Here is a 26,375-nt window from a genome sequence, read left to right on the forward strand (position 1 = left end):
AGCTTTATAGAACTGCTCCATAAAAATACATGCAAATTCAAACTTTCATACTTTTTCCTCTAAAAAACTATTCTTACACTATTATGCAAAGGGAAAACATATCGCTTTTTCAAATATAATATGCTAACTTAACCAATTACTTGAGCATTTTTAGCATTTTTTCCCCCCATAAAAATAGCATTTTTCACCATTTGCATATTAAATTAAATAATAATGGCAGCTTTTATAACAAATATTAAATGGTCATAATTGCCCATTTTCACAGCAACAATTGCAAAGATTTTATTTAATGTACAAAGTAAGACATTTACACAATGCAATGCCCTCGCTAACTAACGAGTGCTTACTATGAAGTTAAAGGTACTGGCACTGTAGCAGTATTGCAATACTGGCTGTAGTACTTGTTATTGTATCAAACAGTTTCAAATGCAAGTAATTTTAAATCATCTTTGAGGTGGAGGGGAATCTTCCCACCACACACATATTCTTACAAACACAGTTTCCAGCACCTTTTGATTGTGTCATCTGCCCATTGTCTGAAACAGGAAATAGGTCATGCAGTGTGAACAGTAGGGGGTTAACGTGTGTGTGTGTGTGTGTGTGTGTGTGTGTGTGAGAGAGAGAGAGAGAGAGAGAAAGAGTGAGTGAGTGTGGGAAGGAACTGCTCCATTGGCCTTTCTCTGGATGGTATCACAACTCGGCTTATGAAAGCAGACTTATCAAGAACCATTTTTTCATGGTATAGAGTTCTTGAGTTGGCTGTATGGTCCTTTGGAGATTAAAAAAGTTCTTAAAAGTGAAGAGTGTAATTGATTCGATGTTAAAATACTTTTTACTATCCAAATTTAATGTGCAAATAAGACATTCATAGGTTGACTTAGCAAAGAGTTTAAATACTGTGTCTCTGTGGCACTTTCAAAACATTGCTATGTTTGTTTGAGTGGTTTGACTGCATAAAATTATTATTATTTTTTTTTTTTTTATGTAATCGAGTGGTTTTCTTGGATGGAAACACCAAGATGCAAAAAAATCTCATACATACATTTATTCGATAAGAAGACATGCGCATAAACTCATTTACCAAAATATATTCCAATAGTATTTATAAAGTAAAAAAAAAAAAAAGTCATGTGACTTTGCCTCAACAACCATGTGAACACATAATTCGCTCAAAGTATATCATCAATATCATCGCATAACATCTGAAATATTGCTCTGGTTATTCTGAAATGCCAGACACAAAGACTGTCATCAAAATGATTGGCTACTTTTACCTCCCAGAACGTGAGAGCCATGTGCGATGTTCAAACACTGTGTTTATTGTGTTTATTTGGAGACTAAGAAACCTTCCACCTTCCCCATACCCATAAATCTAACACTAACTTTAGTAACAGCGAATAAGACTCTCATGAGACTTAGGCTGCAGGGTGTTACCTTTTAGACACAGCCCAAGATGAAGGCGTGTTCTTGAGTTCAAACAGAGCTGGACAGGGTGCAACTCGAATGCAGAGGTCTTGAGATGTGTTTTTCCAAGTTTTAAATTATGTTTAACTTGACATAGCGTCCTAAAATGCTGATTATGACATGACACATCCAAAATGAGATGTTTCAAGTGTCTGTCTGACGCATGCACATAGACGCATCCTTAGTCTTTCTCAGACAGAATGACGAATTCAATTGCAAAATGGATTGCTAATGACTGTAGGCCAATGATAGGCTTGCTCAATATGGAAATAAACAATCGGTCTGTTCCAAAACCTACTGACCTTCCGGAGGTGGCATTTATATAGTGGCATTATAGGTGTGTTCCCGACGCAAAGGCAGTTCCAAAAGGTAGGTATCTCATTGTGGCCAAATTCTATGGTATCATCATATGTATCCTTCCCTGGGAATTCCTGGTGAACAACTACACTAACCCATGATCCAGCAGAGAAAGCTTCAATAATCAGAGAACCGCGGCCAACAAAAACAGCTAAAGAGCCCTGGAGCGACCGCCCACTCCCATGAAGCACACTGAATGATGCAATCGAGTCTCCATTCAACCTTTAACTACTTACAGTATTGGCCAAAAATATAAGCACCCGTGGTAAATATGAGTAAAGAAGGCTGTGAAAAAAAACTGCATTGTTTATCCTTTTGATCTTTCATTCAAAAAAATTCATTTAATTGAAGTAAAACAATTGAAAGAGGGGAAATATCTCATTATTAAATAAATATTTTTCTCCAAAACGCATTGGCCATAATTATTGGCACCCTTTTATTCAGTACTTTTTGTAACCTCCCTTTGCCAAGATAACAACTCTGAGTCTTCTACTATAATGCCTAATGAGGTTGGAGAACACCTGGCAAGGGATCTGACATCTGACATCTCCATACAGAAGCTCTACAAATTCAGAGATCCATGTTGGTGGACTCTCCTCTTCAGTTCACCCCACAGATTTTCTATGGGGTTCAGGTCAGGGTACTGGGATGGCCATGGCAGAACCTTCATTTTGTGGTCAGTGAACCATTTTTGTGTTGATTTTGATATCTGTTTTGGATCACTGTCCAGCTGTAAGATCCAACCATGGCCCATTGTAAGCTTTCTGGTAGAGGCAGTCATGTTTTGATTTTTTTTTATCTGTAGGTATTTGATAGAGTCCATGATGCCATGTATCGGAACAAGATGTCCAGGACCTCTGCCACAACATTAAAGATCCAGCACTACATTTACAACCGTGGGCATTGGGTACTTCATCTCTGTGTGCGCCAAACCCATCTCTGGTGTTTGCTGCCAGAAAGCTCTTTTTTGTTTCATCTGACCTTAGAACCCGGTCGCATTTAAAGTTACAGTAGTGTCTGACAAACTGAAGATGCTTGAGTTTATTGTTGGATGAGAGGAGAGGCTTTTTTTCTTGAAACTCTCCCAAACAACTTATGATGATGTAGGTGATGTCTGATATATTTTTTGAGACTTTCTGACCTCAAGACCCAACTAATTTCTGCAATTCTCCAGCTGAGATCCTTAAAGATTTTTTGGCCACTTGAACCATCCTCCTCACCGTGCATGGAGACAATATAGACACATGTCCTCTTTCAGTCTGATTTTTAAGATCTCCAGTTGATTGGAACTTGTTACTGTAATTATTGCCCTGATGGTGGAAATGGGCACTTTTAATGCTTTGGCTATTTTCTTATAGCCACTTCCCATTTTGTGAAGCTCAACAACCTTTTGCCGCACATCAGAACTATATTCTTTAGTCTAACCCACTGTGATTGATGATTAAAGCTGTGTCTCGTTTGGAAGGCTGCGTGCTAGGTAGGACGCGTCCTTTGACGGCTGCAGTATACTGAGCGTCCTCCTTTAAACAAGCCTTGTTTAAAGGAGATGGCCTTCGTGGGACAAATGGAAACAGAACTTATCATGGTTGCTATGACAGTACGCCATTCTTTAACGAGCACGAGCGCTTTGAGTGAGAAGGGAACAAAGTCCCTTTAGAAGGGAATGTATGAAGTAAAATTTAGGAGAGTTATAATGATGTAAAGAGAAAAGAAAATAGATTTTACAGGTGTTCATTTAGTCTATAATATTTTATTTTAATTATATATTAATATAATTATACATATTATATACTCTGCACCCATCTACTGAGGTACTTCAACTTGGGAATTAACATTACTTGCGTTTGAACATCATATTTACGGGCAAATCAGCGTCATTTTTTTTTTTTTTTGACATTTGTCAGAATTGTGGGTTATGAGTGCCCACGAAGGATACACCTCATGCATCCTCTGAATTCCCGTGAAAGAAGGTCGCATTCGAAGGCTGCATTCGAAGTGTCCTACTCGCTTTTCTAAAACGAGACAGCCTCGATGACGTATGCGGCCGACAAATGCGACCTCCGGAGGACGCAGCCTTCCTAACGAGACACAGCCTAAGGGAATTTGGCCTGTGTGTTACCTCATATTTATACCCCTGTGAAACAGGAAGTCATGGCTGAACAAGTTCAGTCACCCAGGTGCACTAAAAAATGTAAAATATGAATGGGAAAATACTTCAGATATATTTTACTTTAGGAGTGCCAATAATTGTTGCCAACATGTTTTGGAGAAAAATATTTATTTAATAATGAGATATTTCCCGTTTCAATTGTTTAACTTCAATTAAAGGTTAGATTTTTGTGAATTATTTGAATGAAAGATCAAAAGGATAAACAATGCAGATTTTTTTTTTCACAGCCTACTTTGCTCATATTTACCAAGGGTGCCAATATTTTACCACAACTGTATATACTGTATTTGTACATATCTGAGTATTTTGCAATAAACTTACAATATATTATTTCTATACTTATAATCAACAACCTAATATAAATAGTTTTAGATATTCCCATTGTTTTTTTTTTGTTTTTTTATTACACCATTCGCAATACTTCAATGTATTGTAGTTTGTGCTCTCACGAAAGACGGTAAGTACACAGTCTTGTACCTACTTTTTTGGCTCAAAACAAAGTTTGTGATTCAACTCGGAGCTGGTTGGAGTTGCTGCCTATGAAGAGTGTTCCAAATCAGTCTATTATAAGGTCCCATTTCAGTTAGGATTTTGCCAAAAAAACAGCTGCCTGTGCAGGAGACAAGGAGGCGTTTCACTAAGTTTGGGAACAGAACCAATATAGTGCATTTTTAAGCAAATTTTTGTATTGCCTGATAAATGCTTTACATGTCTGCCACAATAATGTAATGTATATCTGAATGAATATATATATATATATATATATATATATATATATATATATATATATATATATATATATATCTGCAAATATTGATATATGGGATTCATTCAATTAATTAATCTCCATATGATTTGATTCAATTTGATTACAAATTTAATTGATTGACAGCCCTAATTAAAATGACTGGTTTCAGGTTGTTTTCTCAGCTCTGGAGGTGTTAGTCAGAATGGGGTCAGTTTAACAGAGCAGCAGCGTGTTGTGGGTAATCCTGCAGGGAGTGTGTAACTTGCACTGAGCTCTCTTTTGATATGCTGTCATGCAGGTATGAGACCTCTGTCACCTGGTCAGGTTGAAAACAACAGCTTTGAGAACGAGTTAATGTATTATACGTGAGTGTGTAGGATATGTGGCTTTTGCTCTTGAACATTTTGAACATACACGCACACACATACATACAATTCCCTGCACTACACCTCTCCATCCTGGCTGGTCACCATGGCAACAGAGCATTTTCATGTGTCGTGTCAATTCTAATGTCCCCAATTAAAATGGGTCTGGTTGGGTTTAAGCAGGCATGTGTGTTACGGCAGATGTGTTAAGTCAACATGAAATCAAAATTGACCCGATTTACTCTGTTTATTTACACGTTTATTTGTTTGTTTGTTTTTTATTGTGCATGATTCATCAGTGTAAATTTTTTTTTTTTAAAGTAATCTTTTATCAAAATGTAATAACTTGCTCAACCTCTGAAATTACTTTCCTTTTTGGCTGACATCACCAATCCCTCTCACTTTTCAACCCCTCCCTTCCAACCACCAGCTTCCTTGTGGTATACAGTGCTGACTTCTCATGATCCAATCAATTCACAATCACAATGAAATACGTTTTAGTTTTCTTTACTGTGTTGATGAATTTCCTTTTGTGTTATTGGTTTTGTCGATTCAGGTACTTGCTTAAACTGTTTATGACCTTTCCCTGATAATTGAACACTGACGTGTTTACATGATTTGACATGTTGTACATTAAGCATGCTTGGTGTAAGATTGTGCAAGTAAACACATTCAACAAAGCAAACTGTTGTTCATACAGGTGTGGAAAGTTGCAAGGAAATTATTAGTGTTCCCAAAGGGCTGTAGTTGGAATCCTTAAAGGGATAGTTCACCCAAAAATGAAAATTCTCTCATGATTTAATCACTCTCATGCGATCCAAGATGTGTATGACTTTCTGTCTTCTGCTGAACACAAAAACAATGATTTTTAGAAGGATATCTCAGCTCTGTTGGTAGCCAGAACTTTGAAGCTCAAAAAAGCACATAAAGGCAGCATAGACTTAATCCATATGACTCCAGTGGTTAAATCCATGTCTTCAGAAGTGATATGATTGGTGTGGTTGAGAAACAGATCAATGTTTAAGCCCTTTTTACTATAATTTCTCCAGCCTGCCCAATAAGTGGCGAAATGCACGAAGAAGGCGAATCGCAAAAAACAAAAGGAGAAGAATGTGAAAGTGGAAATTTACTATTAAAAAAAGGACTTAAATATTGATCTGTTTGTCACCCACACTTTTCATATCGCTTCTGAAGACATGGATTTTACCATGGAGTTGTTTGGATTATTTTTATACTGCCTTTATGTGCTTTTTTGAGCTTTTGGGCAGAGAAACAGATAAATATTTAAGTCATTTTTTAGTATAAATGTCCACTTTCACATTCTTCTTCTTTTGTTGTTGGTGATTCGCATTCTTCATGGACTACTTTACATTACTTTTATAGTGCTATTTAGAAATGTTTGGAGCTTGACAGCACCTGTTTCCATTTAATTTCACTGTGTGGAAAAGAGCCACTTGGACATTCTGCAAAATAACTGTTCCATGGAAGAAATAAATAGGTTTGGAACAGCATAAGTGTTCGTCGTCTTGACGGAATTTTCATTTTTGGGTGAACTATGGGTGAACTAAGTGTGCAGAGCAGTTTTAGTATGCTTATCAAACTCTACAAATTAATCAATTATTAATATCATTCTGAATATTCAAATGAGGCAGTGTGTTCAATGGACATATAGGGAAAGTACAAAAAGACTGTGTGTGGCTTTGATACACTGTAGTAACTGATAACTCAATTAATCTGAGTAAAGACAATTAATTAGCTTTATGATCAGTGCAATGGCTTTCTTAGTAGGACTTTTTAAAGCACAAGAAGCAGCATAATTGTTACAGTTTCATACTGGATGTAATGACACAATTGTGAATCAAGAGTCACAGAGACCGTGTGCATCTGTTGAGACTTCATAACCTGAGGTCGGCACTGGCCCAGCTGACATAATCAAAATGGCAAAGTCCAATTTGATTGGCTGGCTTTATGCAATTTCCAAAAGTCAGGGTCCACAGGTTTTTATCAGTCCAAAGTCATGTTTAAAAGGTACAAGTCTGCTACAGTTTACAAGGTAAATAACAGGTATGTAGTTTTGTTTGAGGCACTTAGCAGCAAGTAAACAAAATATCTGTGACACCCATATATTCAACTTTTCTCAGGGATATATCGGATGTCAGAGTTACCTCGCCCTAAGCGATGTGAGACTAGAAAAAGAAAGACAGCATTAAGGGAGGTTTTTTTGACATATGAGGCACAACTGTAAATGCATCCCAGAGGAAACAGTAGCTGCAGGCGGAATTAAAAGCTTTAGGGTGTGATCAATGCTAACTGGTACTACTAGTTGGTTCACTTGAACCATAAGTGTGAGACAGAGGGGGAGTGGGACTATATGTGACTAACGACTGGCCGGAAGTCAGTCATTTCCAATGAAGAGTTACACAGGGGCTCTGTGGGGTTTCGACAGTCTGTGGTTGCCAAAATTTAATTTCCAATTTGTATTGAAATATTTCAACTCCTGCAACTATGCGACTGTATGCGACTGCCCGAACTGATATAATGTAATAGTATAAATACATAAGAACAAAAGACACATGAGAGTTAAAAACAACACCAATGAATACAATAAATAGGATGGATAAAAACATTTGCACAATTAAAACCCCAATAAATATTGAAAAGTTGAATATTAAATAAGGAGAGTTGTCCTTTGATCACAATACCCCTTGCAGGCTCTCCATCACAGAGAAATATCAATTTTTTTGGTCTTTAACTTTATTGTAAATGCCTGCCACTTTGACAGATTGGACAGTTATGTACTGTATGTAGAAGTCATGAAATGAAATTAATGTGCTTTTCATTTCTCATGTCATTTTTAGACACTACTGGTTATGTTTAGGTGTTGATTAAGGGTAAGGATGCCTGTTTTTTGTGTTCATTTTAGATCACTATTGTATAGGTTTAGGTTAAAGCTGTAGGTTAGGGAAGTGCGTTTTACTTATTAAAACCTCCATCTCTAATTCACCTTAAAATCCCTGTCTGATTACAATACCATTTCACTTGTTTTTGGCGCCCCCCGCTGGACATTTCACTGGGAAACTGCAGCCAAATGTGTAATAAGGCACGTAATTTCGTTTCGCAAAAATGGTAGCTAAGAAGCGCTATTTGTGTGGCACTCAGAGTTTCTGCCTATGTAGAGCTCATGTTGGTTGCTGCCATAGTGACCAGGGGTCATATTATAGAAACGTCCTATCTTGTCTTTAGTTAATATCTGACACGTTCAATGTATTAAATGAGACCCTAACCGATATCGCCCCGGTTACTAACAGATAAGATAGGATTTTAGGATTTAGACATAGCATGTCAAATCTTGTAAGAAACTTTAACAGTACATGTTTCCGATCCATCTTGTCCCTTGCACACATCGTAGCTGAACTCGTCCATTCACGCTTTCTTCTCTCACCTCTCTCCCTGTGACTCTGTGGTCTTCACAATGGGTATGTCCTCTGATACGTTCGTCATTATCCCACTCTTCACACTTGCTACTGCAACACACCCCTTCAGTCCATAACACATTCCTGAGATAGAGAGAGAAACATCCAATGACAATTCAGTCAACTTCCAGAACAGATGTTTATGTTAGCAAACAGCTGACCACAGACTTGAAAGTCAGACTGAAACTAGTATGGTCATTATGATCTGCATTCTCTTTGTATTAATGTGAAGTGTGTGTATGTATGCATGTCTCAGGCCTGATGACAAATAATGTTTTGTAGCATAAAGAAGCACAATTTTGCTAACATTGTTGTCAGATTTGACTGCTTGTTTAAAATGTGTTATTTGATCAAAATCTTGACCAATCATTTTGGAGATTTCAGTCTTTCCCCACGCAAGTAGATAGGGGCTGTACTTTCATGTCGCTTTCATGCCGCTTGTATCCATAGAAAATTGCTGCCCGGGAGTGTTCCCAAGATGGCCGCTGAATGGACTGACTTGCCTTGAAAGTAGGGTGACCAGATTCCTGCTTGTGGAAAACGGGACAGCCCCCTCCTAGCAAAAATTAAATTGACGTATCCTTACCTAGGTTCAGATCAATGCGAAGTAGAGGGTGCATCCGCATCTGTAACTGTTGTCACCTTGTACTTTTCGCTGGCAGCAATTTTTCTCAGTGTGTGCTTGTCTTTCAAGAGATTATCATAGGGCCTGGGTAGCTCAGTGGTAAAAGACACTGGCTACCACCCCTGGAGTTCGCTAGTTCACTAGTTTGAATCCCAGGGCATGCTGAGTGACTCCAGCCAGGTCTCCTAAGCAACCAAATTGGCTTGGTTGCTAGGGAGAGTAGAGTCACATGGGGTAACCTCCTCGTGGTTGCTATAATTTGGTTAGTTCTCGGTGGAGCGCGGGGTGAGTTGAGCACAGATGCCACGGTGGATGGCATGAAGCCTCCACACGTGCTATGTCTCCGTGGCAACGCGCTAAACAAGCTACGTGATAAGATGCGTGGGTTGATGGTCTCAGACGCAGAGGCAACTGGGATTCATCCTCTGCCACCCGGACTGAGGCGAATCACTACATGACCACGAGGACATAAAAGCGCATTGGGAAAAACAGGACGTCAGGCCACCCTACTTGAAAGGGACTTTGAACCAGCTTCCAAAAGATGTCAGATGTTCCCCAACAGAAGCCACATTCAATCTGTTTAACTGTGTATTCTGATTGAACTGTTTCTTTTTATTTCCAATGTTTGTATTCCCTTTTAATTAATTTTAATCAACTTAAGATCTTAAATTACTTAAATTAGATAGATGTTTTTCATTATCATGCCTGTGTAAATCACTTTGTATTACCACTGTATTATATTAAATACAAAATCATATATGTGTTTCTTCTTGTTAAAATATTTTTCACACTCCATTTCTTTCTTTTTTTTTTTTTTTTTTTTGCTATTGGTCTACATGCATAATACAAAATGTATGTAATTTTTTCTGAAATCATGAAAATTCTTAAATTCTGTAGAATTCTGTGGTGGAAATGACTGACGGAAATGACATTTTTAATGTTTTTGAAATAAAATGGCTACCTTCATTGTCTTGTTAAGGCTAATTTCATAGCTAACATTTTATGTATCCTAAATTCACACAATTAAATAATATGTTGATGAATAGCTTGATTTGAAATTACGACAAATAAAAATACTCTGCTCACAAGTAATATTTACTTTTGATTTCGTTGCTTTCTTTCACTTTGGTTGACTTGATAAACGAGTAAACTTAATATCTTATGAGAAAAAAAATCATTATGGGCAAAATTGGTGTGGTGGAAGTGACACCACAACTGTGGGACAGTCATCATTTTTGAAAATTTGAAATAGTTTTGAAATTATTGAAAAAATATTGAAATGGTTTATGTTCATTTCACTCTTTCTTTAGATTTTCATAGTTTTCAGTAAATTAAACTAAATTTATATGGATTTTCATAGTTTCATACTGAAAGTCTGGGTCTGGGACAACATAAAAGGCATTTGAAAAGTACCAACAACAACAACAACAACAATATATATATATATATATATATATATATATATATATATATATATATATATATATATAATGAGGGCCTGGTAAAACATTTCCAAGTCAGTTTTAATGAGACCTTGATGTAAAAAAAAAAAAAAAATAAAAAATAAAAAGAAAAGAAGAAGAAGAAGAAGTTTAAATCTGTTTGTTTAATAAAAATCAACCTCTGGGACATGAAAGTGCTCTAGTTTTAAGAAACACCTCTATAGAAATATATGCACGCACACACACAACATACTTTATCCTTTGTGATTTGCTTTTAAAAGTCAGCTTCCCTTACAGAAAATTCTGTGGTAAATGGCGATACCATAGTACAGAGTTGGTATCAGATGGTAAAACCACGGAGCTTTGTTGTATATACCATAGTGACGATCGACACATTTATGTACCTTGGTATTTCACAGTACTTCAAAGAATACCATGGATTTTCATGGTAATACATATCCAGAAAAACAATGTCTTGCCTTGGGACTGTCCCAAAAAACATGGTATTATTTTTTTGTCAGTGTTATAATGTATGCCTCAGGGTGCACAATTCTATTTCAGTGCTCTAAAATAGACTACAACGGTAAAACCGGCATTTTGTTATTTCTGACTATTGCCCATTCTGTCTGATCTGATAGGTGTCTGTACTGGTGTGTTTAAGTGTAATCAAAAATTCACACCACTAACATATGACATGCCTTTCCTTGTCCATGTTCAGCCTTTTGTATTTACTGTAACAGTCATTTTGTTTTGTACCATCACAGAAGGTACATTATGTTAAAAGGAAAAACTCACATTTTGTGAGGTAGCCTAAAAATTCTCACACTTGATAGTATCGTCCTCATCTGCATTTTAACAGCTTGTTAAACATTAAATAAACATGCCATGGCGTGATTTTGCTTCCTTTCCAGTGGCTCATCTCTCAAAGGCCCTCATGCTCTCTCCCTCCAAGCTTTTCAAATCTCACACTTTTCCTTCATGCCCTTCCTGCAGCAGCTAATGGTTTACAGCGAGAAGACAAGTGCCTGAATTAGCATGACAAGAACCTGAGTGAATGTGCAATCCTTGAGCCAATAACACACCAATCCACATAGGTGTGATGAAGGGGGCTCCAGAGAAGCATTAGCATTGGAATTAAAGTTGGTCCCCGCTCCCCGCTCCCCGCTCCCCACTCCCAATGTGTGGTTTCATCTAACTTTTTAAAGAAAAAGGGGTTGTGACAGCTTATTTGAAGCTCTCATTCACTGATTTAAAGTCAGCGGTTGCTGTAGTCTGGGTTTTCAATAGAAAGCGCTGATCAAAGCACTGTTAAAGGCTCGGGTATACTTCGGTTTTCCGCGTGCCTTTCCGTCTTGTGCACGGTCGAGTGCTCAGACTTTCAAAGCAGTGGTGTGCACAGACCTCAGCAGGGACGGGCGAAAGGATAAAAAAGGGCACTGATATACATATTTATATACACACTGGCAGCCAAAAGTTTGGAATAATGGACAGATTTTGCTCTTATGGAAAGAAATTGGTACTATTATTCACCAAAGTAGCATTCAACTGATCACAATGTATAGTCAGGACATTAATAACGTGAAAAATGACTATTACAATTTGAAAAAAAAAAAAAAACAATTGACTACTTCAAAGAGTTCTCATCAAAAAATCCTCCATGTGCAGCAATGACAGCTTTGCAGATCCTTGGCATTCTAGCTGTCAGTTTGTCCAGATACTCAGGTGACATTTCACCCCACGCTTCCTGTAGCACTTGCTATAGATGTGGCTTTCTTGTTGGGCACTTCTCACGCACCTTACAGTCTAACTGATCATTTCATTTAATAGCAAGTGATTTTCTAGTACCAAATTAGCAATTTAGCATGATTACCCAAGGATAAGGTGTTGGAGTGATGGCTGCTGGAAATGGGGTCTGTCTAGATTTGATCAAAAATGACTTTTTTCAAACAGTGATGGTGCTGTTTTTTTACATCAGTAATGTCCTGACTATACTTTGTGATCAGTTGAATGCCACTTTAGTGAATTAAAGTACCAATATCCTTCCAAAAACAGCAAAATCTGTACATTATTCCAAACTTTTGGCTGCCAGTGTACATATATCTGTACATTTTCTTTTATTATACACATATCAAAATAAGAAAATTACATTGTTTCCATTATCACAAATATTAGCCTATTCTGTTATCTTTCTCAAAAAAGCATCACAGTATTAATTTTTTTAGACATGGTCTGTGGTTATGCCATGTTTTGCCATAGTAAAGCCATGGTATTTTTTGAAGTACCTTGGAGTGCCACCATGAAATATAAATATAGTAATCATCCAGGACCATGGTATTACCCTGGCAACTGCACAGTGGATTTTTGTTAGGGTTCTAATGTTTTTCTTGTCTCATCTCTGCTTTTCTTCATCCTGACATCTCTGATGCTTCCACTCTGACCTCATCATCCTCTTTATAGAACGGACACTTCTTATAGTACTCTCTCTTCATTTTGTTTCATATTAATATAATGCTATTTTACTGTTATTTATATTTAGGACCTTACACCAATAATATGTCTTAGCCATGGTACAGTGATGGTGTCAATATTGTCATGATTTTTAATGGTCACCATGATAGCCTTTATGTCCAAAAAATGGTAATACAATGGTACTCCTTTGAAAGTGATTAGTTTAATGGCTTATAAATTTCAACAAATAACAAACTGATTTTGGGTGAATCAGACAGCTCCTTCAGTTTACGACATTTCTCGAAGGTCTCTTCCACAAGACTATTAGTGATTTACAAAGAAATCTCATATTGACACATTATTACTGTTATTGTGGGATTATTACGAGATTTTAATTTTGTTTAATCTAATTATTTTATTTTCATTATTAACATTTCTCCCTTTATCTGGACGTCCAGAAGGACACCTTTATATTTGTGAATGAAAGTGGCAGGGGCTCGTGACCCTGCTGTCTCCCTTCTGTGCACGCCACTGTTTTAAAGTATACTTTTGTTCAAGATCTCATCCGGACAAGTTTGACGCATATGCACTATGACTGCTATGTGATACTTTTTAGTACAGTCAACAGCAGGCGCCTGCACTGACATTGTGCCAAAAATTTGGCAAAAGTGGATGTGCAATTCAAGAGCGCGTCTGCATTTGTACAACTCAAGTCTAAAGGAAAATAAACACACCTTTATGGGTCTAAACTCCGAAGAGCAGGGGCGGACTGGCCATCGGGAGAACCGGGACTTTTCCTGAAGGGCCGGCCGCGAAACGGGGCCAAATGGCCCGCCGCGTTATGCAGAACGGGCTACAAAATGGCACCACGATATGCCAAAATGGCACCACGCTCAACAACTTTTGGGCCAGTTTTTATGTAAAATCCTGGGCTGATTTCTCTTCCCAGTCCACCCCTACCGAAGAGAAATAGTCCTGTCCCATACCACCTGTGAAGGCTCACACAGTTATACGGAGTATACTTTGACAGGCTTGCGTTCGACCGTACGCAGGCGCTGAGCGTTCACGTCAAAATTGAAGTTTACTTAGGGTTTCAGTCTACTTTGGCTTATAATTTTTAGACCACCCCAAAAATTATAAGTCTCTCATCTTTTAAAAAAATGGGTCACAGGCAGGGCCGTTTCTAGGCGTAGGCGAACTAAGCGGTCGCCTAGGGCGCCACCTGCTGGGAGGGTGCCAATGAGGAGGCCTCCCCCCCCAGTTGAAAACCACTAGAATATGGTAAGATGAGGTACTTCAAGGAATACAATGGCATTATAGTACATATCCAAAAAAAACATAGTACCCCATTTAAACTCAACATGCCCAGACCGTGGTACTTTTTTGTTTGTGCGACCCATGGGAAAGTCGCTATGATAAGCCAGGAAGACACAGGAAGCAAAAATGAATTTCAATATTTTATCATATTTTATCTTTACCAGCCGTTGCTTATCTAGAGTGAGGAATTACTTTTTGTCAAAATGAAAAGTGCATTTCAAGGTAAGACTGTTGAGTTTTCTAATCATTAAAGGCAGGAAAAAAAACAAAAAAACAATCATATCAGAGTTTCCAGAGGAACAAATACGCCACTTTCCAGAGCTGAAATAATAAAGTCCCACGTCTAATTGTTTAGAGAAAACAGAGAAAATGCTGAAATCAACGGATTACTTTTTTTCGGTCCCACATTACCTTTTATTGACGGGCGGTCTGAATGAGCCTATAGTGGAGGGAGTGTTTGTGGAGGAGGTGCCCAGAGAGGAAGAGACTGCTTCTCCAGTCTCACTGAACACCTCACATCTGCAGCGAGCGCCTAGAAGACTCAATGCTTGGCATCAACTTCTAGGAATTCCTGAGGTTTTGTTCATCTCGAACGCACGCGCTGTGGTTTTCGTTATTATTTAGACGAGTTCCTCTGCTATTCGCCATTGGATAAACGCACAATGTTCGCAGGTTGAGTTAGGGTTTGACTGCATTCAAGCATCGCTTTTATTTGGCAGGATATTCCTATTTTTAAAAGATACAAAGACGCAGTGGGTTCACTGGCGCTAATCAGAATTCGATCGGTGGAAGAGGACTCCGTGATGATTTAACCCCCTGTAAGCAGATACAGATATTTTCGTCCAGTCGGTGTGTATATGAAGTGACCTGCAGGACTGTTTAATTAGGTGGGTTTTAAAAGCCATCCCATTTCCGAGTGGAAAATTAGGACAAGTCAACCTACTCCCCTCACAAAGGGGGTCCACGCAGCTGAGCGTACGGCATGTTGCCGCTCCGTATATTTTGGGCAAATCTGGCACATGCTTGCTTGTGTAGTGGGGTCGTTTTGGAGATTTTATCTGGTTTTGTTATCTAAAGATACGGACAGTATGTTTGACATTCAGTGAGCGCATTAAGTTTTTGCAGGTTTTCAAAACTTTTTGTTGTTGCATTTATCGGATTATTTATCGCTCGATTTATTGACCTATATTTCTTTATAGCAAACTTTATTCTACTACTATTTTTTTTTTTTTTTTTTTTTAAATATATAGCCTAATACTGTTCATTTGAGCAATTGTTGAAAGTTGATGTTTCTCAAGACTTGGTGGCTCTCCTCTCTCCTGTGACGACTCCCACCGCGAGATTGAACATTCCTTATGGGGTCAAGACCCAGCTGACGATTCTTGCACCTAACTCTGTTTGTCCGTTTTTGTAAACATTCATCGCAAACAACACTTGAGAGTCCGCGATGGAGCTCTTCTCCAGGGATGTGGCCGCGCTCTGGATTATCCTGCTGGAGTTCCTGTTCAAATCGGTGGCGGAGGAAGGTAACTCAATCATTTTATTAACACAACTACCTGTTTGATCTTTAAAGAGGGGGAAAGGAAGCCAGTTTGCTACATACCGTGTGGAAAAACAATATTACCCCATGACCTGTTGGATCAATATTTTTTTTTTCACTATGCAATGTTTTGATTGGCCATTAAGACCAATGCGCTATGCTTTTACAAGTTAAAACGACACATTGGCCCTTACTGAGCAATCATTCAGGAATCGTGTGTATTATTTCAGAGGTTAGTGATACTCTGGGGTATGTCAAGCGTAAACTGAATTTATTACACAAAGTCTGGCCCTTTAATTTGTGACCAGAGGCACTGCGAGATTCCGAGATCTATTCCTTTATAAAACGCTTCTGCAGGTTCATTAACATTTTCATGAGTCTAAATTCCCCTGCCCGTGCCCCCTGGAGTGAGTTATTTTTGCACGTGACACTGCACAGCCGGTAGAGGGGGTCAGATTGTAGATGAGTATTTTTTATTAAAATGTTTGATTTCTTGACATAAAAAATAAAACAATACTGTATATAATACAGTAAACATGTAAACAAATGGGTTATGTCTGCTGTACTATGTTTTATTTCGTTTTTATTAGCTGTAAAAAACAAATGAACAAATAATATCAGCAGTCCGGTTTGCCTATATGCACTGTTTGACTTCTCAGACATTGTGTGTATGTGTGTGTGACAAGCGCTAATGTAAACAGACTTGGCTGTGTGCATCGGATAGTCACGCTCGATCAGCATGTTTTCACTGTGAGTATACAAGTTTTAAACTGTTGTATTGGGGGGGCTTGGGGGGGCCTGGGTAGCTCAGTGGTAAAAGACGCTGGCTACCACCCCTGGAGTTCGCTAGTTCGAATCCCAGGGTGTGCTGAGTGACTCCAGCCAAGTCTCCTAAGCAGCCAAGTCTCCTAAGCAACCAAATTGGCCCGGTTGCTAGGGAGGGTAGAGTCACATGGGGTAACCTCCTCGTGGTCGCTATAATATGGTTTGTTCTCGGTGGGGCGTGTGGTGAGTTGAGCGCAGATGCCGCGGTGGATGGCGTGAAGCCTCCACACGCGCTATGCCTCCGTGGCAACGCGCTCAACAAGCTACGTGATAAGATGCGCGGGTTGATGGTCTCAGACGCGGAGGAAACTGGGATTTGTCCTCCGCCATCTGGATTGAGACAAATCACTATGCAACCATGAGGACTTAAAAGCGCACTGGGAATTGGGCATTCCAAATTGGGTGAAAAAGAGGAAAAATCCCCCCCGCCCCAAAAAAAAATTTTTTTGTCATAGTGCTTTTGTGATAGTTTGGCTGTCTGTTTAAGAAAACAAATGTATTATATGCCTGAAAAGACTGTTTGAGTTGCTGTTTGTGTGAATGAAAACCACATCTGCACCTAATAAGTAGACGTGGCTGCTTGCATGGGAAGATCACTGTTATCGTGGAACTTTGGTGACAATTAGGCTGTTTGTTACATAAAATAAACATATTATGTGCTTGAAAAGACTCTTTGAGTAGCTGTTTGTTTGACGAATGACAACCGCTTCTAATGGAAACAAAAGGCAGCGTGCATCGGAGGAAGATCTCGTTTGATGTATTGACTGCATATAAGAGCTGTAAACTTTTTATCATGGTACTTTGACAAGTTGGATATATGTATATAAAATAAACTTATCCTGTGGTTTAAAAGACTGTATGAGTAACTGTTTGAACGAATATAACCTTGACCAGCGTAACCTATGTCAGCGCGAAAGCCGATTTGAATCTGGCAGCTTGTAACGTAACTGGCTGTTGCAGAAACACATATATATGATGCTACTCTGCTGGGCCCAGTTATTAACCGTCACATATGTGTGACAGTACGTATGAAAGAATTAATGTTGCGCCTTGAGTTTTCTTCATGTTGTCATGTTGGTGAAGATTTCTGAAAGTCCTGTTTAATTGGCTGAATTTGTTAAAAAAAAATTTTTATCCGTTTTCAGAAAGCGACTCCAAATTATTGTCTTTCACACTGAGGTGTAAGAATGATTTGAAAGGAGGGGGTGCATGGGGGCATTACTTTAATGATTAAATCTTCCAGAAAGTGGGGACAAAAGTAGAGACAATGTGGAAATTTCTAAAAGTGCAGTCATAATGGTTGCTACTTGCTTTCACATCTTCCTGTTTAAAATGCTCTTTAATAATCAATAGGGTATAATTACTATGCCCATGTAATCACTATAGACCATGCACTTAATAACATTGATTTAATTCTTAAGCCATTCTTTTCTCGTTGAAAAACACCTCTGGGTGGATCAAGCAGAGGCACAATAAGTGCATCTCAAGTAACACTCAAATGTTAAACTACAAAGAGGGTGGCCGATATATAGACTTCTTGGGTCAATAGAAATTTGAGTCCTGTAATTGTCATGGGACACTCCATCCAGTAAGTTCAATAAGTAGTTATTCTGATCAATAGAATGATGAATGGCTGTTCTTGGTGTTGACGGTTTCATTCGGCACAGGAAAGGTTGAGTTGAGGAGATGTTGAACTGGTGACCACATACCTGTTGAGGGTCTATCAGTTTGCCACAGGCTGCTTATTAATTGATGGCGGAGGGACGGTTCGGATTAGTTCCACATTAAGCCTGGTTTATACTTCGGAAGAAGCTGAACTTTTTTCTCCTGGATTAACTAATTAGTGTAAAGCACCCTACACTAAAAAAACAGTTCACTGAACTTAATTAAATTGAGGAAAGCTTTTCCACGCAATTAAAATTTTCCAACAAAAAAGAATTGGTTTGAACTGACTTGTTCTATTTCATGTTGTACAAACTTAAATTCATTTTGTCAGAACAATTAGAGAAAGTCTAATTAATTGTCTTAAGTTGGTCCAACGAAATTAATTTTTACTAACCATTAGTATATACCAGGTGTGAAAGTGTAACAACAGTAAACAATCCTTTTAAATGCCAATATAACACAACATGAAACATGAACAAATCTCCTCCTATTCTTACCTTACTCTAAAATGCATAAATAACAGTTTCAACATTTGTTGACCCCATCCAGTCCCCTGCAAAGCATGCTGGGAAACGGAAATCCCCTGCCCAGTTTCATCAATGCCACAAAAAGTATTCATGTAGTCCTAACTCAAACTGATTAAGTAAACTTCAGTTTTACACATGTAATTATATGGAACATAATGAAATCAAGTTAAGACAAAATGTTCTAGAATTGTGTTGCTTTATTTTAATTAAGTAAACTGAACAATCTGCAAAAATCATTTTTTTTTTTTTTAGCATTCTTTTAGTGCTGTGCCGCTTCTTTGCTTTATTAAAATTGTCACGGCCCCTTTCACTTTTAAACTCAAATCTCTCTCCTCTCATTCCACACAATCTCTGAGAGACAGGCTTCAAAGTTGTCCATTTTAACGACAGTAACCTAGGTAACAACTCCTCAGCTGGCACACATGATTGTAAATAAAAAGCATCATGTCCAAACCACACCCACACAAATAGTTTTAACCAATCATCAACGCTATTCAACCAGCCAAATTCTCCTAGGTCAAGAATTTCAGAGATTGCGCGAACAGGAGAAATCTCACCAAACGAACACCTTGGCAGAACAAAAACGTCACTGCATTTCGTCATTGCATTGCATTTGTAGGCAAACTAAGTGAAACCTGTTCGCCCAGTAAGTATAAATTAGCCTTTACGTGGTGCGGTGAACACACCTGCTCCCCACTAACCAAAATCAATTAACCGACCTGTGTGACAGACACACGCAGGTGATGCTCCTCCAACAGCAACACAGGGTCCAATCAATGAGATATTGATGGAAATCGCATAGCCAGCACTCTCAAGTGAGAAGTTGATAAAAGTGTTTAATTCCGGAACAGAGAGCTGTCTTGGTCTGCCGAAGATCTTTATTCCTGCAAATGTTTACATCGAAATCCAGACTAACTTTTTGCTACATTTTCCAATGGCGCGTGAACATTTCCTGGCCATAAATAATGTTGACTACCCAGTATTTTGCATTATTCATTAATATATAATATTTCTGTTGCATATTTCTACCGTGTAAATTTTGCCACAAAATCACAGCACCAAATTCTAGCCAGCCTCTCACATGAAACATGAAGAGATCGTGGTAAATTTTAGATTTTTGTCTCAGTGGCTTAACTACGAATGTGTCTCCACATGGTGTAATAACAGTAAAAGAAGAAAAAAATATAAACTTTGAGTAAATTTACCACTGAGGATGTAAACGTTGTTTGAAGACGCTGATGATCATTGGTATCTCGAGCTGTGTCTGAAATCGTGTACTGTCAGAATATGTACTGCTTTTGATGAAGTACGCACTTCTCGGCCGGTAAAACGAGAGTGGTCTGTCTGCATCCTGCAAGCAGTGTTGCCAACTATTTCTCATGGGAAGTCACCAAAGGTTCACTGAAATGTCGTAACAAACAGCCTAATTGTCACCTAAGTACCACGATAACAGTGATCTTCCCATGCACGCAGCCACGTCTACTTATTAGGTGCAGATGCGGTTTCGAACTGACAAAGTCTATGGTAACTCATATAACCGCTCTGTAAAATTGTGGTGAGAAGAATAACATCACAGAATGCTATTCTGAGATGCGGGTTGGCGCTGTTTTGTCGGTATGAGGGGGACCTACACAGTATTAGGCAGGTGGTTTTAATGTTGTGGCTGATCGGTGTGTATTTACATGGGTCATACCAACAACTGATAAAATTGATAAGACAGTTTGGTAACTGTACCGAAAAATTCCAATAAATCACTTGATACAGTGTGCAATGTAGGGAGATGGGAATGGGGGGCTTTGGCAGTTGTAAGGACTAATATTGTGAAGTCAGAAACAGAAGCAGCAGGGGGGAGATTGGATTTGATTCTGTCGTAACTCAAACCTCTGTGTGAGATTAAACTAATGCCAGATTTCTGAGGATCACTGCACTGATCTTTAATTCCCTTTGTGAGGAAATATAAGCTAAAAAAGAGAGTGGTAACAATGGCTTTCATGTGAGGTCAGAGCTCAGGAACTCCTCTGTCTTCCTGCTTCTGTTACCCTGGAGCAAAAAAGAGCTTAGCTAGTAGTCCACCGTCTGTCACTTATTCACTAATGTTTCTCTTTCCCTCTCATCCCTAATCTGTGTCTTTTTACTTGCTCTTTTTTTCACTCTCTCTCAAACACACACTTTAGTACAAATTTACTTACTCTTGTAGCAACAGATTGGGAATGGAATTCCAATTATGGTAGTCCAATCAAACTGTGAGTTAATGGGGACATTTAAAAATCACGCAGAATTAAAAGATGCGGTTCATATTGCTTCTAGTGAAGCGCATTGCGTTTGTGCTCAGACACTCCTCACATACAGACATACTGTATCTCAAATGGAAATTTTGAAGCTGTATTAAATTACATACTTTTTTTTAAAAAAAACAGCAGCTTCAAAATTCACATTGGATGTATGACAGTGTGTAATTTATGTTGTCAAATTAAACGTCCACATATAATCAAGTAATGTTTACCACAGACCTTGTTTTATACATAAGTTCAAAAACCCCATTATAAAAATCTATAGGAAAATCCTGAGGGAACCCATGGTGAGTTAGACGATGCGCCTACAAATTGACTTCACGGCTGAACAGCTCTATCGGCTATATATATTTTTGCTGTGTCACTGTAGATTCAATAACAGTACATGAAACACTTGCACATACTGTAGATTGACTAAAGGGCATTTTTTTTATCCTTTTCTCTTTCTTTTTGTACTTTAGTTGTTTTCTTTTTGGCAGTGGTGAAGTCTCCTACACTTCTATTCTGCTGCAGAATCGTGCATCCCTCCCCTGAAATCCTATTAAATGGAACTGATTTTTATAAGACAGGGATTTGCATTTAAAGCAGCCCTCTCTCTCTCTCTCTCTCTCTCTCTCTCTCTCTCTCTCTTTGGTTGTTAATCCTGTGATTAGCCGCTTGAAAATTTAAACTGCAGCTCTGTGTCTCATCTCTAATCATCAGTCCTGCACCTTTACTCTCAAAAGAGTTACCACAGTATGTTTGTATCATATCCAGAGAGCTTCCTGTGCGCTGGATCGCATGTGAATGGAACTGTTAGAGGAGCTTGCTAAGATAAGCATCGCCATTACTGTTTTTTGTAGTTAATGTTAGCGATTTGAACAAACCCCTTACACTACCCTGCTGACCAAACCATATTGAATCAGCATGAATTTCTATGCCGGTCTTAGTTGATTAGTGCTGGTTTGGTGCTGGTCTAGCTGCTTACCAGGAAAGAATAGCCACATTTCCACTATCGGGCCAAATGAGGGTGTGCTAGTGCATGCGAGGGCAAGTTGCGTTCCCAACGTCACTTCCGGGGCTTCATTGTGCCTCCTTGGGGCTTTCTCGGGGCCAATGGCCTTTGGCCCACCGATTACTCTTGGGCAAAACGAGGCCAGCTAGGGATTGAGGCAGGTTCAGTGTCAAAGGCAGAGTTTTGCAGAACTTCCCAGGTTGTGTATCCAACGCACAATGGTACAGGTTTTGAATTGTTTATTTTTTTAAAAATGCGGGCACAGTAAAAATCTGTTAAAATGGCCAGTGGGCAAAGCTTTGCCCAAAGTAATTACTTTCCATGGTTCGGTGAACTTTCAGAGACTGTGCTGGGACATCATCTCGCTGTAATTGGAGAGACCATTTGGGACACCATGGCAGTTGCAGTCGTTGAGTTGTCAACGCTAACTTATCTTGCTGTTTACTTTCGATATTAACTCGTTATTCTAGATAACTAGATAACATGATACCTCAGCTTGAGCTTCCCTCTTGTTTGTGAAATGGGCGGGGTGTGTGATGTTGGGACCGCTGTGTGTTTTTGGGCAGTGCTGCAGAGTTATTAACCCGATGCTGGGAATGCAGGTCTGTTTTGGTCTTGCGGCTCGGTCTGAAGCTATTGGCCCCTGCTGGCCAGTTGATAAGCCCTGGCTTGCACTGGCCCAGTAGTGGAAAAGCGGCTAATGCATGGTCTGCTTAATGAACCTGAGTAACTAAGGGATGTTTGCTGGCTAAGCTAGTTAATAAGCCTGGTGGGGACACCAGCAAACCAACATCCAAAAAACAACACATGCTGGTGACCGGCGATGATGGCCTTTTCGAAAAGGTAAAGGCATGGTCACATGTATCTTTGCACGGCTAAATTCCATGGGCGAAGAAGGTATTGCCGGACGATAAGCATATGTGAATCCAGAAAAAAACAAATTGCCAAACAGCCTCTTTTTAATGCACTTTATACACTGTAAGATTGATGTTAAAAGGCCACTGCAAAACCATGCAACTTCCTATTGGTTTAATATGGTGAAGTCAAAGTTCACTAAACTTGAACTTCAAGTGAAATCCGTGAGGGAAAATTCTTCGCCACCAGAAGTCCATTGCGCAGATTCCCATTGAGATGACTGTATTTCAGCTGTGGAATTTCACCATGCGAAGGTGAATGTGACCACGGTTAAGTATTAACCTGAAGGACAATAAAACGAGCGAAAGAAACCTATACACTTACATTGAAGGAGTGATCCGAGCCAAATCTAGAGATAAGAATTTCATAGAGACTTGGAGTGGCCTCTATGATTTTCCAGAAGTCCCTAGCAACCACATGGCAGCACACTTAAAATGCTTAGAACCACCTAGCATCCACATACAACAACTACACAACAAGCAACCTTTCTTTGAATCACTTTACTATACCTTAATTTTTGCTAAATGATTTTTATATGGCTCAGTATATTGTGGCAATTTCCTGGTGAAATAAACACTAGAGGCGCTACAACAACAATGACTGTTCACACAAGTTAAAACGACCTTAAAAACCTCATCTTTTTAGGGGAAAATTTAACTTGTGTTAAATGTAATTTTGTAATTTTACATTTGCGACGTGTAATGAACACGTAATGTCATACGAAATGTCACTGCAGTCTATTTATTTTCATGAGAACAGGCTGCAAATGCTCTGGAAACCAGCCACAGCAACTAGCATCATGGCGGCGACTATTTCACAGTCAAGCACTAGCTTTCCATATTTTGTTCTTTTGTGTATGTTTGTGTTGGAGTGTGTGGTCTGCATGGCACCGGTTGCTGATCCAAACACTGTGTGCAGATTGATGGGTTGATAACAGTACTCAAGCGGCTCTTGTTGGGATTGGACTGTCTCTCGCTTTCATGTCTCTTCAGCCAGTGCCTCGGTGTCAATACGGCCTGATGGATGAGGGGCTGACAGCCTACGAGTCTCTCGCTTTATCTTTTCTCTCTCTGTCTCCGTCATTCCCTCTCCATCCTCCTACATGCCTCAAAAAGCTGTTGAGAGTCACCATTTAGCCTGAGAGAAGAACTTTGGCCTTACAGAGGCAGAAACAATCAGTAGAGAAGGAAGAGAAACGTGATCAGGTGATTGAGGGACCCTCAACAATGTTGTTTCTGTAAGTGGGGCATTTTTGAGGTGACGTTTCATCATGGATTTGCAAGTTCAAGTTTGAAAGGATCATGTTCATGTAATCCAAATAGTTACAGTACAGAGGTATATAAATAGCTGCTTAACTCTTTCTACAATTGTCCAGCATTGATTCCAATCATCCGTAGGGCCTTCTGCCACTTCAGAGCTCAGATCAGAATCTCAGGGACCCTCACATGGAACTCACATTTGTTAAAGTGATTGTGACTCAATTTAATATATGCAGTTTCGTGTCTGCCAGTAGACTTCAGGGTTTGGGATATGGTTAGGCTTTCATATAAATTCCATCTAATTTAGTGGTAGGTTTGGATTTGGACAGCCCCACATTCAACCTGTATCCACAGAACTCCACAGAAAGCTAATTTGATTATGCTTTCAGCTACCAATAAGTGTGTGGTACTCTCAGATCTGCTAAAATCCATTCCACAGAACTCTGCAGCTGTCTTTTACAATCAGTGCAGAAAATGCAAAGAAAAGTTTGCAGATCCATGGACTTTGGTTTGGCATAGGTTTAGGGGTAGGGTTAGGGCTTTGATTTGGTTGATTGGTATGTTGTTCCTGGACCTATAAAGGATGTTGATCCAGTAACATGTGCTACTTTGGTAAATCATGTCCCCCGCTTTCAGTGTTGGGAGTTTGGCGTTTGATCTGCCTGAATAATTCCCTCCTCTACCTTGCCTTCAGTCTCCTGGGGCTGCTTTATAGGAATGAAGAGCTGGTTCTGGTTTTATGTGATTAGCCGGCTTAGCTATGCTATTGCTGAAAAATACCTGCTCTACATGTTGTGTAATATTTGCCATCCTCAGCTGTGCTTAACTACTGTCGTTTTACTTGGCACAATAATGGCAGCTGTTTAGAGATTGAATGCTTTAACAAAGCCATCAATACCCTGATGCTTCAGCATATCTACACATTTACTTTGCTACTCTGATTTAGCATCTGTCAAAAAAATAGTTTTTAGTCATAGCATGTTCCTAAGAGTTCTTTACATCATTCCCAGCCTGATCTCACAAAAAATGCGTGACTGTGGCGGCATTTTTGCAAAATGACATTACGTGGTTCAGTACACATATTGTGGCAGTCCTGTGGGGAAATTTCCACTGTGTCGAACTGAAAGGGAGTTACATTTTTCCCAAACAGATGAGGTTTTTAGGGGTAATGCTCTGCAGAGTTTTAAATCAACAAATCCGACCTCCCTTGCCAAAACTTTAAACTTAAACCCAACCGATAGTGTCATAAAAAGCAAATGTGAGATGAAAAACACAACTGCTGTAGCAACAACGTAATTTTGTGGTTCCTTTTATAACAGTTTCGGCTAATGGGTTGGCTCGTTAAAAAGTGTTTTGATGTCACAAGATAGCATTGTGTGAGGAACAGAATGAAAGGAGTTTATTGACTGATAATCCATAAACTGCCATTTTTCTCACGATTTGTGTGAACATGACTAAAATTTTTTGTTGATATAGCACCTCTTTATTTCAGTTTCTGTTAATGGAAAAAACATTTGTTGTTGTTGACCAATAAGTTGTTGTGCATGACTGGTTTTCAATATTGTTGATATTGGGTATCAAATTCTTGGAATATTCAAGACTTAACATTCTATAAAGTTAGAATCATAAGTTCTATTAATTTTTCCAATAATTTAGTCTTATCAGATCAAGTACACTTTCCTGTCTGAACTTTTTGTGTTAGTTCTCCTGTTAGGACTTGAGCGTGAGATCCAAGTAACAATTTGCCTCATTCGGTACCCCAAGTGACTTGCACTCCCTAATTTACCCCCCGTCGCACACTGCACATTCAATGGCATTTGTTTTCTCCGTCTTCACAGCACATGCTTCCTATTTGTCTGCTGTTTCCTTGTCTGCCTCTCCTGTCTACCTGGACAGGATGATCAGGACCCTAATGCAAAGCAGATGGGTGTTTTTTTAACCCTGAAAGGG

The 26,375-nt window shown here is 39.0% G+C and overlaps 1 protein-coding gene across 2 annotated transcripts in view; it reads left to right on the forward strand.

Annotated features, from left to right (window-relative positions):
• The first annotated feature begins 14,918 nt into the window (after nt 1-14,918).
• The window catches only part of ephb4a (eph receptor B4a), a 55,676-nt gene continuing 44,219 nt past the window's right edge, over nt 14,919-26,375 (forward strand). For both annotated transcript variants that reach the window (XM_051672349.1, XM_051672358.1), the window contains exon 1: nt 14,919-15,935. In XM_051672349.1, coding sequence (XP_051528309.1) covers nt 15,857-15,935 — 79 coding nt within the window. In that variant the 5' untranslated portion in view covers nt 14,919-15,856. The remainder of the gene's footprint in view (nt 15,936-26,375) is intronic.

The sequence above is a fragment of the Myxocyprinus asiaticus genome, chromosome 3 (assembly GCF_019703515.2).
Source record: "Myxocyprinus asiaticus isolate MX2 ecotype Aquarium Trade chromosome 3, UBuf_Myxa_2, whole genome shotgun sequence".
Lineage (NCBI taxonomy): Eukaryota > Metazoa > Chordata > Actinopteri > Cypriniformes > Catostomidae > Myxocyprinus > Myxocyprinus asiaticus.